This window comes from Spinacia oleracea, chromosome 6 (assembly GCF_020520425.1).
Source record: "Spinacia oleracea cultivar Varoflay chromosome 6, BTI_SOV_V1, whole genome shotgun sequence".
Classification (NCBI taxonomy): Eukaryota; Viridiplantae; Streptophyta; class Magnoliopsida; order Caryophyllales; family Amaranthaceae; genus Spinacia; species Spinacia oleracea.
In genome coordinates this window covers 84,179,105-84,191,961 of record NC_079492.1, presented here as the reverse complement: position 1 = coordinate 84,191,961, position 12,857 = coordinate 84,179,105, and the positions used below count along the sequence as shown (strand labels likewise).

Sequence of the window (12,857 nt, the reverse complement as noted above, 5' to 3'; positions counted from 1 at the left end):
CTTCTAAGCATCTACTACCACACTATAAATTAAAGAAGAACATACATCAACGTATATATATAAATAAATACACATTATTGTTCCTGCATGTTGTTATATTAGTGTTACCTATTCTATCTCTCTTTCTCTATTTCTGTCGTTCTGGTTTGGCGCCGTGCTGCGAATGGCGGGCAGCGGAGATGGGGTGGTGGTGTTGAATAGCAGGGCGGAGATTGATACACGAGCTCCGTTTAGATCCGTGAAAGAGGCGGTGTCATTGTTTGGTGAAAGGGTTTTAGCTGGGGAAGTTTATGCTGGTAAACTCAAAGAGGTATCATTCTTAATTTCTTTGTCTAATTAGTTATGTTTTTGTTTTTCATCTTTCATCTTGTTACTCATACGTAATAATTTATGTTGATAATTGATGATCATTGATGTATAGCTCTTTAAATAAGGGTAGGCACATATTATATAGTTAACCTATTTAATTGTTTAATTAAATTGACTCAGAATACATCAATACATGTATGATTGGTAAAGTGTACTATATGTGTGAGTGTATGATTAGCTCCTACGCTCACAATTTCATGACTTTTCAGGATATGCATGCATACAAATTAAGTTTAAGAAACTAATCCGTAGTGATTCTTGTCTTAGTTAGTAATTTTTATTTTTTTAAAGGGCAAATTCTTAATTAGTATTTAAAATGGACAAAGTGAAGTACATGAACACCTTAAATGCTTAAACTAAACATCATAGCGCATACATACATATTCTAAAATACAAGGTTGATAAATATAGATTATAATTCTCTTATTAAGTCATTAGATGATACGAATTGTGAAATGTAGACCGGGCAGGTATAATTGTGGGGTCAATTATCCACACTTAAATTTTAAATTTTATACGAAAATGATAGTAAATTTTAAGTCTATTTTTCCAGCACAAGTAAAAGATTTGTAATTGTGTGGAGACACGAGTAATAGTGTAATACGAGTTAAACTTGTCAGAAAATAATGAATATAAAATATTAAGAAGAATTAGGAATGTTCCTAACCAACCATAGATGAATTTGATTAAATTATACTTTTTTGAGGGAAAGATGAAATTGATTATTTGAGTGTCCATGAATCCAATACGTGTTTTATCAGTACTTAAGGGTTTATCAACTGAAAGGATAAAGTAGCAAAATAGGTAATTGAATAGAAGATGGTGGTACATGTGTGATGTGTATAAGTTAACGTACCCCAGCTTTAAGAAGGAATCCGTCACTTTGCTCCTTGGGAAGAAACCTCCCTCAGCCCCACATTTATCTTCTACAACAAATCTCCGTACAACTAATTTTCCCATCTTTTATTTATGAATTAATTTTTTATCTCACATTTGTAAAAAGGTTTTCTTTCTTTTGTATGTTAAAATAGATGATGGATGGTTGGAGAGGAAAATGTGGAACTTCTTCTTTACAAGATATTAGTTTTTTTTCACATAAAAAAATTCAATCCTTAAACAACACAAAGGGGAATTAAAAAGTCATTTTCCAATAAAATGTTTTTAATTATTTTTATAACTAACGGAGCCTGTTGTTAAGAATACTTTTACATGAACTTTCCTCTAGGAAATCAATTTCAAAATAATTTTATATTGCAACTATTTTACAAGAATAAAAAGACGGGCCAAAATTATTATAAGAATAATACACAAAGTCAAAATAGTGCAAATATTGCCACGCATCCATGTTTTATTGGTTTACTTCTTGTACGGAATAATGGTATATTCTCTTCTATCATTTAAAAGGGCGAGTTAGGTTGGTTTTATGTTAGGGATCAACTAAGCTTTTATATCCTTATAAAAAATAATAATTTGGAGCAACTAATTTATGCAGGGAGGTAACATTTTTGCAAATGCTAAGCACTATAAGAAATACCACTTCCGTTTCAAAATAATATTTACACTTTCCGTTTTATTCTGTATTACAATTTTGTTTACATTGTTCTTTATTCTATTTTTGGAAATGCAAATTTATTATCTTATCCTCAGTGGCGGAGCTACTGCAGGGCATAGTGGGTCACAGGACACACTATTCCCAAAAAACAATATTGAAAAACCAATACTCCCTCCGTATTTTTTTAAGGGATACACTTGCCTTTTCCGGCCGTATTTATTTAAGAGATACACTTGCTATTTTTAGTAACTTATCAACCCCACCATCTAATTAAATAATACATCTAATATACTCTATCACCCACCATCCTATTAAACAAATAATTTCATAACCTCACCCCACCCTCCACCCACCAAAATGACTTGGTCCCCACATGTTTAATTATTAAAATATCTATCCAACCCCACTTACTTTATTATTTTATTTTATTAAATTATTCTTCTTAAGACTCGTGCCCGGCCAAGTGTATCTCTTAAAAAAATACGGAGGGAGTATAAGTAAATATAATGTACTCTTTATATCATAAAGTGCAAGTTGTCTCACTGGTTCCAGCCCCTCATGCTGAATTTCTCGTCACTATTTATCTGTGTTCAAATCCCATCAAACTTAATTTTACCTTTTTCATGTTTTTTTCCTTCCTCTAATTGATACTGAAGCATTGCTGGGCCCTTGTTTTATTTTCCTTCTTTATTTCATATGGGGGTTGCTAAATGCAACATGCTTTTACTTGACGCAACCCTTTTTTCTTTCATTTGTTTCATTCTGGAAAAAAAACCTAACACCCACTTTTATTGTTTTCTCTCAACCTTTTCCCCTATTATTTTTGTTCACGTAAACTTGAATTTTTTTAGTGTAACGTGTACGTGATAAAATTAGAATACGTATTTGGATTGACATAGACGATTTTTTTTGACTTGAAAAACCTTGGAATTGAGGTAATATCCATTTTTTTCTGTTTTTTTCGAGTCACTTCATGTAACTTATATGAAATATACACTTCCATTTTGTACAGATTGAACAAAACAGAATTAGCTATTTCGCATAGATTGAACATAGTGGAACTAACTATTTCGTACAGATTGAACAAAATAGAGTTAACTATTTCATACAGATTGAAGAAAAATATAGTTAACTATTTCATACAGAAACCAAAGAATTAAAAAGGGTATTTCTGGTTTTTTACAGGGGTGCGCCAAAGTAATTGAAGGTTGCGTATAGCAACCGTGTTTCATATGCGTTGTTGTTAAACTGTTAAAGTATTCCCGTTCTTTTATGTCTTTCTCATTTTAGTTTTTATTATATTAATGGTTATTCAAAAATAAAAATTATGCTTATGAAGACGAATTTATCAATGCTGCAAAAAGTAAAAGGCGATTAGTTTTGTTAGTAAACTCATTTTTTTAATAAACATATACTATGTACGAAGTATTTTTTACATGTATTTGCTAGTTGTAATTGTGGTGAATATATAAAATTGAATTATATTATAGGTAATTCGTTCATTGTCTTACATTCGAATGTGAAATACGTATATTGATGCTACTTTAGGTCATACAGAGCACATAGTATGATATAACAAGTTCCACGTTATTTGGATTTATAGGAGTACTATCTAAAATTGAGGAAAGACTTTGTCTTATCTAAAGAGCGTATTAAAAGGTGACCTACCAAGTGTTGAATCCTGGAACCGCCACTGCTTATCCTTTTTCCCAACAACTTTTACGACTTTCCACTCAATTTCTCTTACTTTATTTATATTTTTCTCAAAACTACATTTTTTTACACATTTGTCCTACTTTATCCATATTTTGTTATATCTATCACGTTTTTTACACATTTTTCAAATGTTGTCTTAATATTTTTGCAAATAGTAAACGTTAAAGATCATTTGAAATGGAGGTAATATTAAGGCAAAGTGACCAAGATATCAAACTATAGTTAAAGACATACTCTTTAGTAGGGATGGCAGCGGGTCAGGATCCTACCCTGATCCTGTTGGACCCTACACTAAAAGTAGGGTATGAGTTTCAATTTTTTTAGACCCTATAGGGTAAGGGTAGGGTATGGGTATATGAAGTATGGGGTAGGGTAGGATAGGGTAAGAGTCCAATTTTTTCAAACCCATACCCTACCCAGACCATATTCATGGACCCTTAAGACCCAAACCTTACCCATACCCTACCCATACCCTAAACTAAACCCGCTAAAATTTTATGAAAAACATAAAATGAATAATAAAAAAAACAAAATCCTAAAACAATTTACAAATCATCTCTACTCCTCTAAAAGTAAGCTGACAATACCACTCTCTAAGTTAAAGAAACCTCGAACGTTGACGTTGTGTAGTTGAGAACTTGAAAATTTGTACTATGTGAGCTTAGCACGTACGTTAAATTGTGATGCGTTTAAGGAAAGACAAGGATAATTTTTGGAGACTAACTATTTATTTATTTTAAATTGTCAAATTAATCGTTAGTTTTGTATTTTTTTTGCGCATTACATATAATTATATATTAAAAAACACGATAAAAGTTATCGAAAACATGGGTATCGTAGACCCACTCTAGACCCTAGGCCCTACCCATTCCCTACCAGACTCATAGGGTCCGGGTAAGGGTCTTATAATTTTAGACCCTACAGAGTAATTAAGGGTAGGATATGGGTATACGTCAAAAAATTAGGGTCCGGGTCTGGTTACACGCTACCCAAACCCTACCCATTGCCATCCCTACTCTTTAGTCTTAGACAGTGTTGTATTTACTCTTTTGTTTTTGAAGGGAAATGTAAGCTAGTATATTACTTTAGGGATAAATTATTTTTTACCACTTAAAAAAAATCGAATAATTATTTTTTACCACCTAAAAAACTAAAACTTTTATTTACCACCTACAAAAAAATTTAAAACTTGTTTTTTATCACCTGAAATATGGAAAAATATATAAAAATGTTATGTAGGGGGCCACAATAATAGTACTACTTCTTATATGTTATGTTATTCCATGATTTCATGTATTTAACTCTCATCTCTTCCCCAAGTTTCTTATGTTCCATGAATTTACATAATTTTTCACCATCATTAATTCACAAAATTGATAAATAAATGGAAGTGAAGAGAGAAGGGTGAAAGATTTAAAGAAAATCACATTGGAAGTGTAAAAAGTTGAAGGGAAATCGAATTAGGTTGTTATACATAAGTTTTCATCTACATTTTCGCTTTTAGGTGGTAAAAAATAAGTTTTAATTTTTTTTTGGTAGAAATATACAAGTTTGAATTTTTTAGGTGGTAAAAAATAATTTTTCGATTTTTTAAGTCGTAAAAAACAACTTGTCCTTAATTTAGGGACACAATATCCATAGTTACGTACACACGGACCGATTTCTTGTGGACAGTGTTCTATTTTACTTGAATGTCACTTATACTACTCCCTCCGTCCCGGAATACTCGACCCGATTTGACAGGCACAGAGTTTAAGGGACTTGAATTGACTTATTTAATTTAATAGGTAGTAGTTGATAGTGGGGTATTATTTTAATGTAGTTAGTGAGAAATGTGTAAAGGGGTGGGGTTGGGGGAGAGTAGGGGTTGAATTTTTAATTATTTTCTGTATGGAGTAGGGGTAGGTGGGTTAATAGGGGTGGAGTGAGAAATAATATAATATTGTTAGAAAATTTCCATTTTTAGAAACAGGTCAAGTATTAAGGGACGGCCCGATATGGAAAACAGGTCAAGTATTCCGGGACGGAGGAAGTATGTGAATTATCAGTCGTAGCTAAATTGTCAAAAATTAAATGATACTCCCTCCGTATTTATTTAAGAGATACACTTGGCCGTGCACGCGTATTAAGAAAAAAAATTGAATGAAATAAAGTAATAAAACATGTGGGGTTAAATAGATATTTTAATAAGAAAAACAAGTGGGGACCATGTCATCTTAGGGAGTGGGGGGTGGGGATGGGGTGTAGATATATTATTTAATTAGATGGTGGGGTTGATAAGTTACTAAAAATGGCAAGTGTATCTCTTAAATAAATACGGCCGGAAAAGGCAAGTGTATCTCTTAAATAAATACAGAGGGAGTATAAACTGATACTATCTGAATTTATGAGACCGTAACTAACTGGAATTGCTCTCTGAACTTATTAGACGTCAAATAAGTTACAATAAATTAAGAAGAATTGATCTTAAATATATACTAGCACTACAAGAAATTGCACTATTAACGACGGAAAATCCCGTCGTTAAAGGTCAATAATTGTTGATTAACGACGAGATTTTCCGTCGCGAACCCGTCATAAAAGGGGGTCGTCGTTAATGGAAAATCCCGTCGTTAACCTGTCCTAAAAGACATTTGCGACAGTTGTTCCCGTCTTTGTTGGGTTGTTATCCCCGTCGCAAAAGCCCTTTTACGACGGGATTTTATCCGTCGCTATTAGGTTGTCATAAAAAAACAAATTTTTGTAGTGTAGTCCTAATCTTGCATTATCTGAAGGTAAATTTGTCAAAGTTACCTTATAAAATTGGTTATTTGTGAGAAACAACCTTATATAAAAAAATGTTGTAATTAAACTTATAAAAAAATATTGTAATTAACTACCTTATAAAAAAATGTTGTAATTAACTACTATATCTGTTTCAAAAACATCTTTATACTTACTATTTGCACGGATTCCGGTGCAATATCGTTAATATATCCAATAATGTACGACAAAAGTTTTAAAAAAATTGGTATTTATCAAATACATTTTGAGACGATTTTAACAAGATATTTCATGATAATTTTTAATAGATATAATAGTGAGAATTTATGGTCAAAGTTTTAATTATTGGACACATTTTTCAAAGCGTAAAGAATTTAATGAAACGGAGGTATGTTGATAAGTTAACAGTGTACAACATTATATGCATGCAGATGGAAAAGGGCACAAGTAATGAGACTGACAAACGAAGCTCAAAGCTAGGAGTGATGACAGAAGAGCTTGAAGAAACAAAACAAAGCCTTCTGAAGGCAAAAGAGGAGACTATGGTGATAGCCACTTGCCTATCTTCGCTAGAAGAGGAGCTCGAGAAAACAAAAAGAGAACTTCAAGAGCTGAAATTAGAAAGGGAATCCGAGAAGCAGATGATGGAGTACGAGATCGAAGACCTTAAATTTGTGGAAGATCCACCAAAACCCGAGGCAAACCTAGAACAAGTAAGAGAAAGTGAAAGAGTTGAGTACCAGAACAGAAGATATGTAACCTTTGGAAATCCAACTTTCTCTCAAGTTGTAGTTCCTGATCAAAAAACTGGGCCGTTTCTCGAGAGACATCCTTCTTTAAAGAAGAAGAAAAGACAGCCATTATTACCTTTATTCGGAGGGTTGTTTTCGAGGAAGAAGAAGAGCTCTGAAGTTGCTTCTGCCAAAACTCCATAATATCTGCAAGTTCTTACAAGTGAAGCAGTTCAATAACCATCCTCCTCAGAACTCGTGCTAATTTCTGTTGCTGTTTTGACTCTTTTAATTTCTATCTTTTTTGTACTTCTTTCCCCCCTTTTCTTTTTCTATTTTATGTTGGGGGACTTAACAATTTAGTAGTATATAAAGCAAGAAATGCTTGAGATAGTGTGTGGTTAATGTACGTACGTAAGAGAAGATCAATAAAGTTCATCCTCTTCGCATAAGTTTTTTTTACGCATAGCACACCCGGTTCACTGGAGTTTATCTCCGACTACATCCGGATCCGACCCGTGTCGCACACCTTGATTGTGGTGAGTGAGTCTCCCAACAAGAGTTTCTGCATACGGCGAGGCTCGAACCCGAAACCTCTCTTAAGCGGCATCAAACTGCTTACCACTTGAGCCAACTCTATGTTGGTCTCTTCGCATAAGTTATATGTTACTTTTGTACACATTTTAAGTCCGAACGACCCTTAACAATGGTATATGGTAGGTCCGACCAAGTTCCTAAGATAACAAGAAGTCAATGGTTAAGTCAAGCCCAGTCAAGGTATGATCAATCCAAGAGCAAAAGTGAAGCGGCCCAACAAGGAAAGGCCCAATGGAAAAGCAAAGCCCAGAAACGTACGGCAAAATCCAGCGCCAGTTACAGCCCGTGCTGTCAAAACAAGTCATCGGGTCGGATCTGGGTTGGGTCATCTCGGGTCATGATCGGATCGGGTCGTGTTGGGTCAATGTTCCATCCGGGTTGAGGCCGGGTTCGGTCGGGTCCATTTCAGATCAGGTCATGTCGGGTTTTTTCCTATCTCGGGTTCAGGTCGGGTCATATTTCGGTCAGGTTTAATTTTGGGTTCGGGTCTTATCGAGTCGGGTTTAAGCCGGTTTGTAGCAGGTAATTTCGGTTTCGGGTCTTGGTTTTGAGCGGGCAATAATCGGGTCAGGTAGAATTAAGGCTGGGTCACTCTCGAGCACGGGTCAAACTCGGGTCTGATAATTATCGAGTCTGCTCAAGTTTTTAGCCTATGCATGTTAATTTTTTTATATTGTAAAAATATTGTTTAACTTATTTTACAGTTAAATTTACATAGACCATCGTACTTTTTTGTCTAGTCAATACATATATAAATTGAATATGGATTACGAATCAATGATCAGTTTGGTCATTTTAAAATATTAAAGTAAAAAAATATTTACTCTTGCAATTCCAATTTCTTTTTTGGAATGAGGGGTAAGTGAGTGGGTCTCGAGTCGATACGAGTCTCGTGTGTGATAGTGTAACCATTTTTCTCGTTGTCGAGCACATTGACGTAGCTCGCACAAACAAAGAGGAAGACTATTAGTGAAGATGCTAGATTCAATTCCTACCTTTCATCTCAACCAAAATGCTAAAACCCTAAACTTTCATTATCATTTGAAACTCACTTATTCATTATTGGCGAAAGACACGCATCTTGTACAATTTTATATCATAAGTACGAGGTATATATCGAAACATATTAACTCTGAACTCTGAACTATGAAATTATAAGTTTGGCTACGTCTATAACTGTGGACGTCTAGTTAATTAGACTAGTTAGGTATAGGCTACTAACACTACTTAACTACGGAGTATATTATATATACGATTATAAGTGATAAATCTTACAAGCAAATAACTACGACCAAAACGGGTTATAACTTGTAAATAACTAAATAAATCTATGTGTCTATAACCAAAGTTGATTCAGGTCATTAAAGTTGTTTACCATTCAGATATAGGTCAAGTTCGATTGACGTCATATTCGGGTCGATTATGACTATAACTATGTAACTACATACAATTAAAACCACATAACACTATAAGAACAAGACTATGATTATATATTTCTAGTAGGACTATAATTAAGTACTGATGAATTTTTATAAGAAGTTCAAACAACGACTCGGATAGTTTATAACATGTTCAATTACTCGATCGGTTAAATAGTTCAATTAACCACAAATTAGACAATTAGTTCAAACAAAGTCATATTACGATTAGTTTAAACACAATAAAAAGTGATAAAAACACACTCCAAATTCACAATTCACAACCTGTTCCATGAAATACTCACCGTATATATATTAAACATAAAGAAAGACTAAAAACGATTTATACTTGTTGGGGCCTAAATGAGTATCCACACTTTTAGGCCCATTTATCTCTCCGGCCCACAAGAAGAGTCCAAGCCGCTTCACGGATAAATGGAGAATTCGGTTTATCAAGTCCAAGGCCCAAAGACCGCAAGATGGACCAGGCCCAAGTTAACCAACGGCCCATTAGATTGGATTTATTATGCCTATAAATTCCAACTATCTTCCACATTTATGACATTTTACTAATCACATTGCTCACTAACCTTAAGACATTCACCTAATATTAAGATAGTCATCCGTTAATGCATAATCCATTGAGACTCTTTCCAATCAGACAAATTACCTCTTTAGGGATTGCTTACACCCGAAACAATACTCAAGCACACAAATCAATTACTATACTCAAACATTAGCTAATAAGATTTATTACTCCGTACATCGTATTAACAAAGTACTTATTGATGCTAATAATTAATAAAACAATAATGATGAACTATTAACTTATAATTTAGTATTTTTTTTAAATTGGTCCATCGTATATTCATATTGGTTTAAATAACAACGATACAAACAAGTTCAATTAATAACTGATAACTCCATATGAATCTAACGCCAATATAAAGTTGGAAGAGAACTTCGATCCAAAAACTAAAATAAAAGTAGTTTCCAACCGTTGATGAGTCAAAATCGACGGTTGCAATCAATAACACAAGAAAGCCCGGATCGCTGTTTTAATCCGTTGGATGCAATTAGAATCAACCGCCAAAAAGGCCCAAACCATTTCGTTCACCCTGCCTCCTTGTCCTATAAAACTCAACAGCCGTTTTCACACTATCTAAATTCTAATGATCTAAGTATCTAACTCAAAATTTTCAATTGTTTAAAGCTTTCGATAAACCAACAATTGGATTTTTAATAATTTTGGATTATACTTACGAGTTTCTAAAATTGATGGGGTTTTTACGAATGAATCTTTATTTCTTTAGATTTTAAACCCCATATCTAAATACCACAATTTTGGGTTTTCTAAATCTGCTCTCAAACTTGGGTTCTCAATCCATAAATTGTTTATAACCAAGAATTCTGGTTGAGATCTGCTACTGTTGCTTCCTTTCCTTTGAGTTTCTTGTTCAAATTGTGCTTCAATGGTTGCAAACTTGCAACTCTTAGTAAATAAAAGGAGTATGAATGGAATTTAAATCTAGTTCTGGTTGGCCTTGTTGTTTAGCATCTAGTTCTCCCCTTGTTTTTCAATCCGTCAAATTTAACGAAAAGGCTGCAGTTTTCATCTTACAAACAACTAATTAACAAAGTCTTCCTAGTCTAAATTTGCAAGTGTTCCTATGGCCTATGTGAAAGGTTACGAAGTGAAGAAGATGAAGGTAAATTGGATAAGTCGATAGGAATTGATATGATTTATACCGTATTTTGAAGGTATTGGACTGTATTTTAATTCTTGTTATCCTTAAGGCGAGAATAGCGATAATATTTCCCGGTAAGATTTGGCCGAAAAGTAATAATTGAGAGTTTTTCACGTCGAGCGTAAACTAGTCACAAGGCTAATTTATTCCGATCAAAACCTACGGGGTTGATCTGCACATATGACTAAGCTTATATTACGACTATGTAAATTATGTAATACTACTCATGTTCCAATTTTACTATGGGCGTAGTAGTATTTGTTCATATTTTATTATTTTAAAAACTACAAAATAAGTAAGTTCAGAATAATTTTAGTTTAATATTCCGCACTTCATTTGTTTCAGGTAAATAAATTAGTAAGTTGGTGGTTGGTATTTTCACAGATGTTGTTGAGCACTAGAACGAGGGGGCTAAACATTTCGGGGAGGTTGGCTTGAAGGTGTTGGTAGTAGGTATTTTGTGGATACATGTTGTGTGGTTGATGAGGAGTGAACTGCGGCACGACTTGTTGCATGAAGGGAGGTGTCCCTAGAACGGCGCTGGTACCTGCAACATAAGGGAAAGGAGTTACGAAATCATGACTAACCGGAACAACTGACCTGGTAGGAGTGTTGTATAGGGAATAGTTTCGAGAGGAGTCCGGGCGGAGCGGAGTGTGTGGGAACGCCGCTTGTGGTGCTTGACTGGCTAGGGGAACCGCCATTATCTAAGGAGGTGCTCCTGGTGTAGAAGTGACTAAGTTTGCAACACGTTGGACGACTTGTTGGGAGAAGATTTGATCCCAGGGAGTTTGGGTCGTCGGTGTTGGTGTTGGCCTTTGCGATAGCGCCGAGACGGGGAAAGGCATCGACAAGTGTAGGGAGGTTTTTTTTTTTCCCGTTTCCTACAAGGGGGGGTTTTAGGAGGCCGTTCGGCTCGTTTAGAGAACCGTTTGAATTTTTGCACCTCGAAGGAGTCGCCACCACACTTTATTTAAGGTCTTGTTTGGAAAGACCGCAAATGACTCTATTTTTGGATAAGGTCTTGAATCCTTGAAACGGATGGGTGAGATCCGGGCTCGGGAACGAAAATGCTTATTCGGCGAGCTTTAGAAATATTCAAGTACGTTGGCACAACATTAGTTCGAAAATAAACCCTAGATTAGACTATGTGGGTTTGAATTTTAGAGCAAAATAGAATTTCTAATTGTACGGTGGTCACTTTGCTTTAAAGATTGATTTAAGGAACCTAAGGCCAGTTTGTCCAAAAATATCTTCGTTAAGCGTGATGTAACCTTTGTATTTTGTTGTATTTAACATGTTGGTGATGAAAGCGATAAAGCACATAAAGCAACATTACAATACTGAATAAAGTGCGGAATTAGTAAATACAAGACCTCCTAGAAAAGGACTAGGGAGTAGGTCCACATTGCCTAGAAATGGACTAGGCAAGTAAAGATGCGGAATTGAAAGTGTGGAATTGAAATTGCGGTATTGAAATTGCGATATTGAAAGTGCGATATGGAAAGATGCGATATTGAAATTGTAATATTGAAAGGTGCATAATTGAAACTTGTACTTGGGCACATGAGATTCGAACGCCAAGCGGCTCCTTAAAAATAAGTGCGTCCGACACGAATTCAAAGACAAAAATCTCAACTTGGGAGAGGTTGCTCAACCCAAATATCCTAGATTTTGCATATTAAACTTGAAATCGAAAGCTTGAATATTGAAATCTTTGAACTTGAAATGATTGAAATTTGAACTAGTTTAGGGAAATAACTATGAATAACCCTAAACATGGCAAGATCTTTGAAATTTGAAGACTTGAACTTGTATATTGAAAATGGAGTTTTGAATCTCAAAGACTAAACCTTTAAATGTTTAAAGGTGTTTATCTTTGATTACCCCATGTTTGAGGGTGATTCTAGCCCAAGAGATGATTGTAAACAATTTGGACATCGTTGAATCTTTGAAAATTGTA

The 12,857-nt window shown here is 34.5% G+C and overlaps 1 protein-coding gene and 1 long non-coding RNA gene across 2 annotated transcripts; both read left to right on the top strand.

Annotated features, from left to right (window-relative positions):
• The first annotated feature begins 26 nt into the window (after positions 1-26).
• Positions 27-7,583, top strand: LOC110800745 (WEB family protein At1g75720). The gene is made up of 2 exons (XM_022006066.2): positions 27-310; positions 6,832-7,583. Exons 1-2 carry the CDS (start codon positions 164-166, stop codon positions 7,333-7,335), a joined length of 651 nt encoding a protein of 216 aa, XP_021861758.1. The 5' UTR covers positions 27-163; the 3' UTR covers positions 7,336-7,583.
• Positions 7,584-10,330: 2,747 nt separating this feature from the next.
• Positions 10,331-12,190, top strand: LOC130462778 (uncharacterized). Its single transcript, XR_008923547.1, has 2 exons — positions 10,331-10,907; positions 11,240-12,190. It is a non-coding gene; the product is annotated as an uncharacterized lncRNA (long non-coding RNA).
• The last annotated feature ends 667 nt before the right edge of the window (positions 12,191-12,857 follow it).

Coding starts and splice junctions, on each gene's coding strand:
- LOC110800745 (XM_022006066.2), top strand. CDS start 164: ATGGCGGGCAGCGGAGATGGGGTGGTGGTGTTGAATAGCAGGGCGGAG. Junction 311..6,831: donor ATGCTGGTAAACTCAAAGAG/GTATCATTCTTA, acceptor ATATGCATGCAG/ATGGAAAAGGGCACAAGTAA.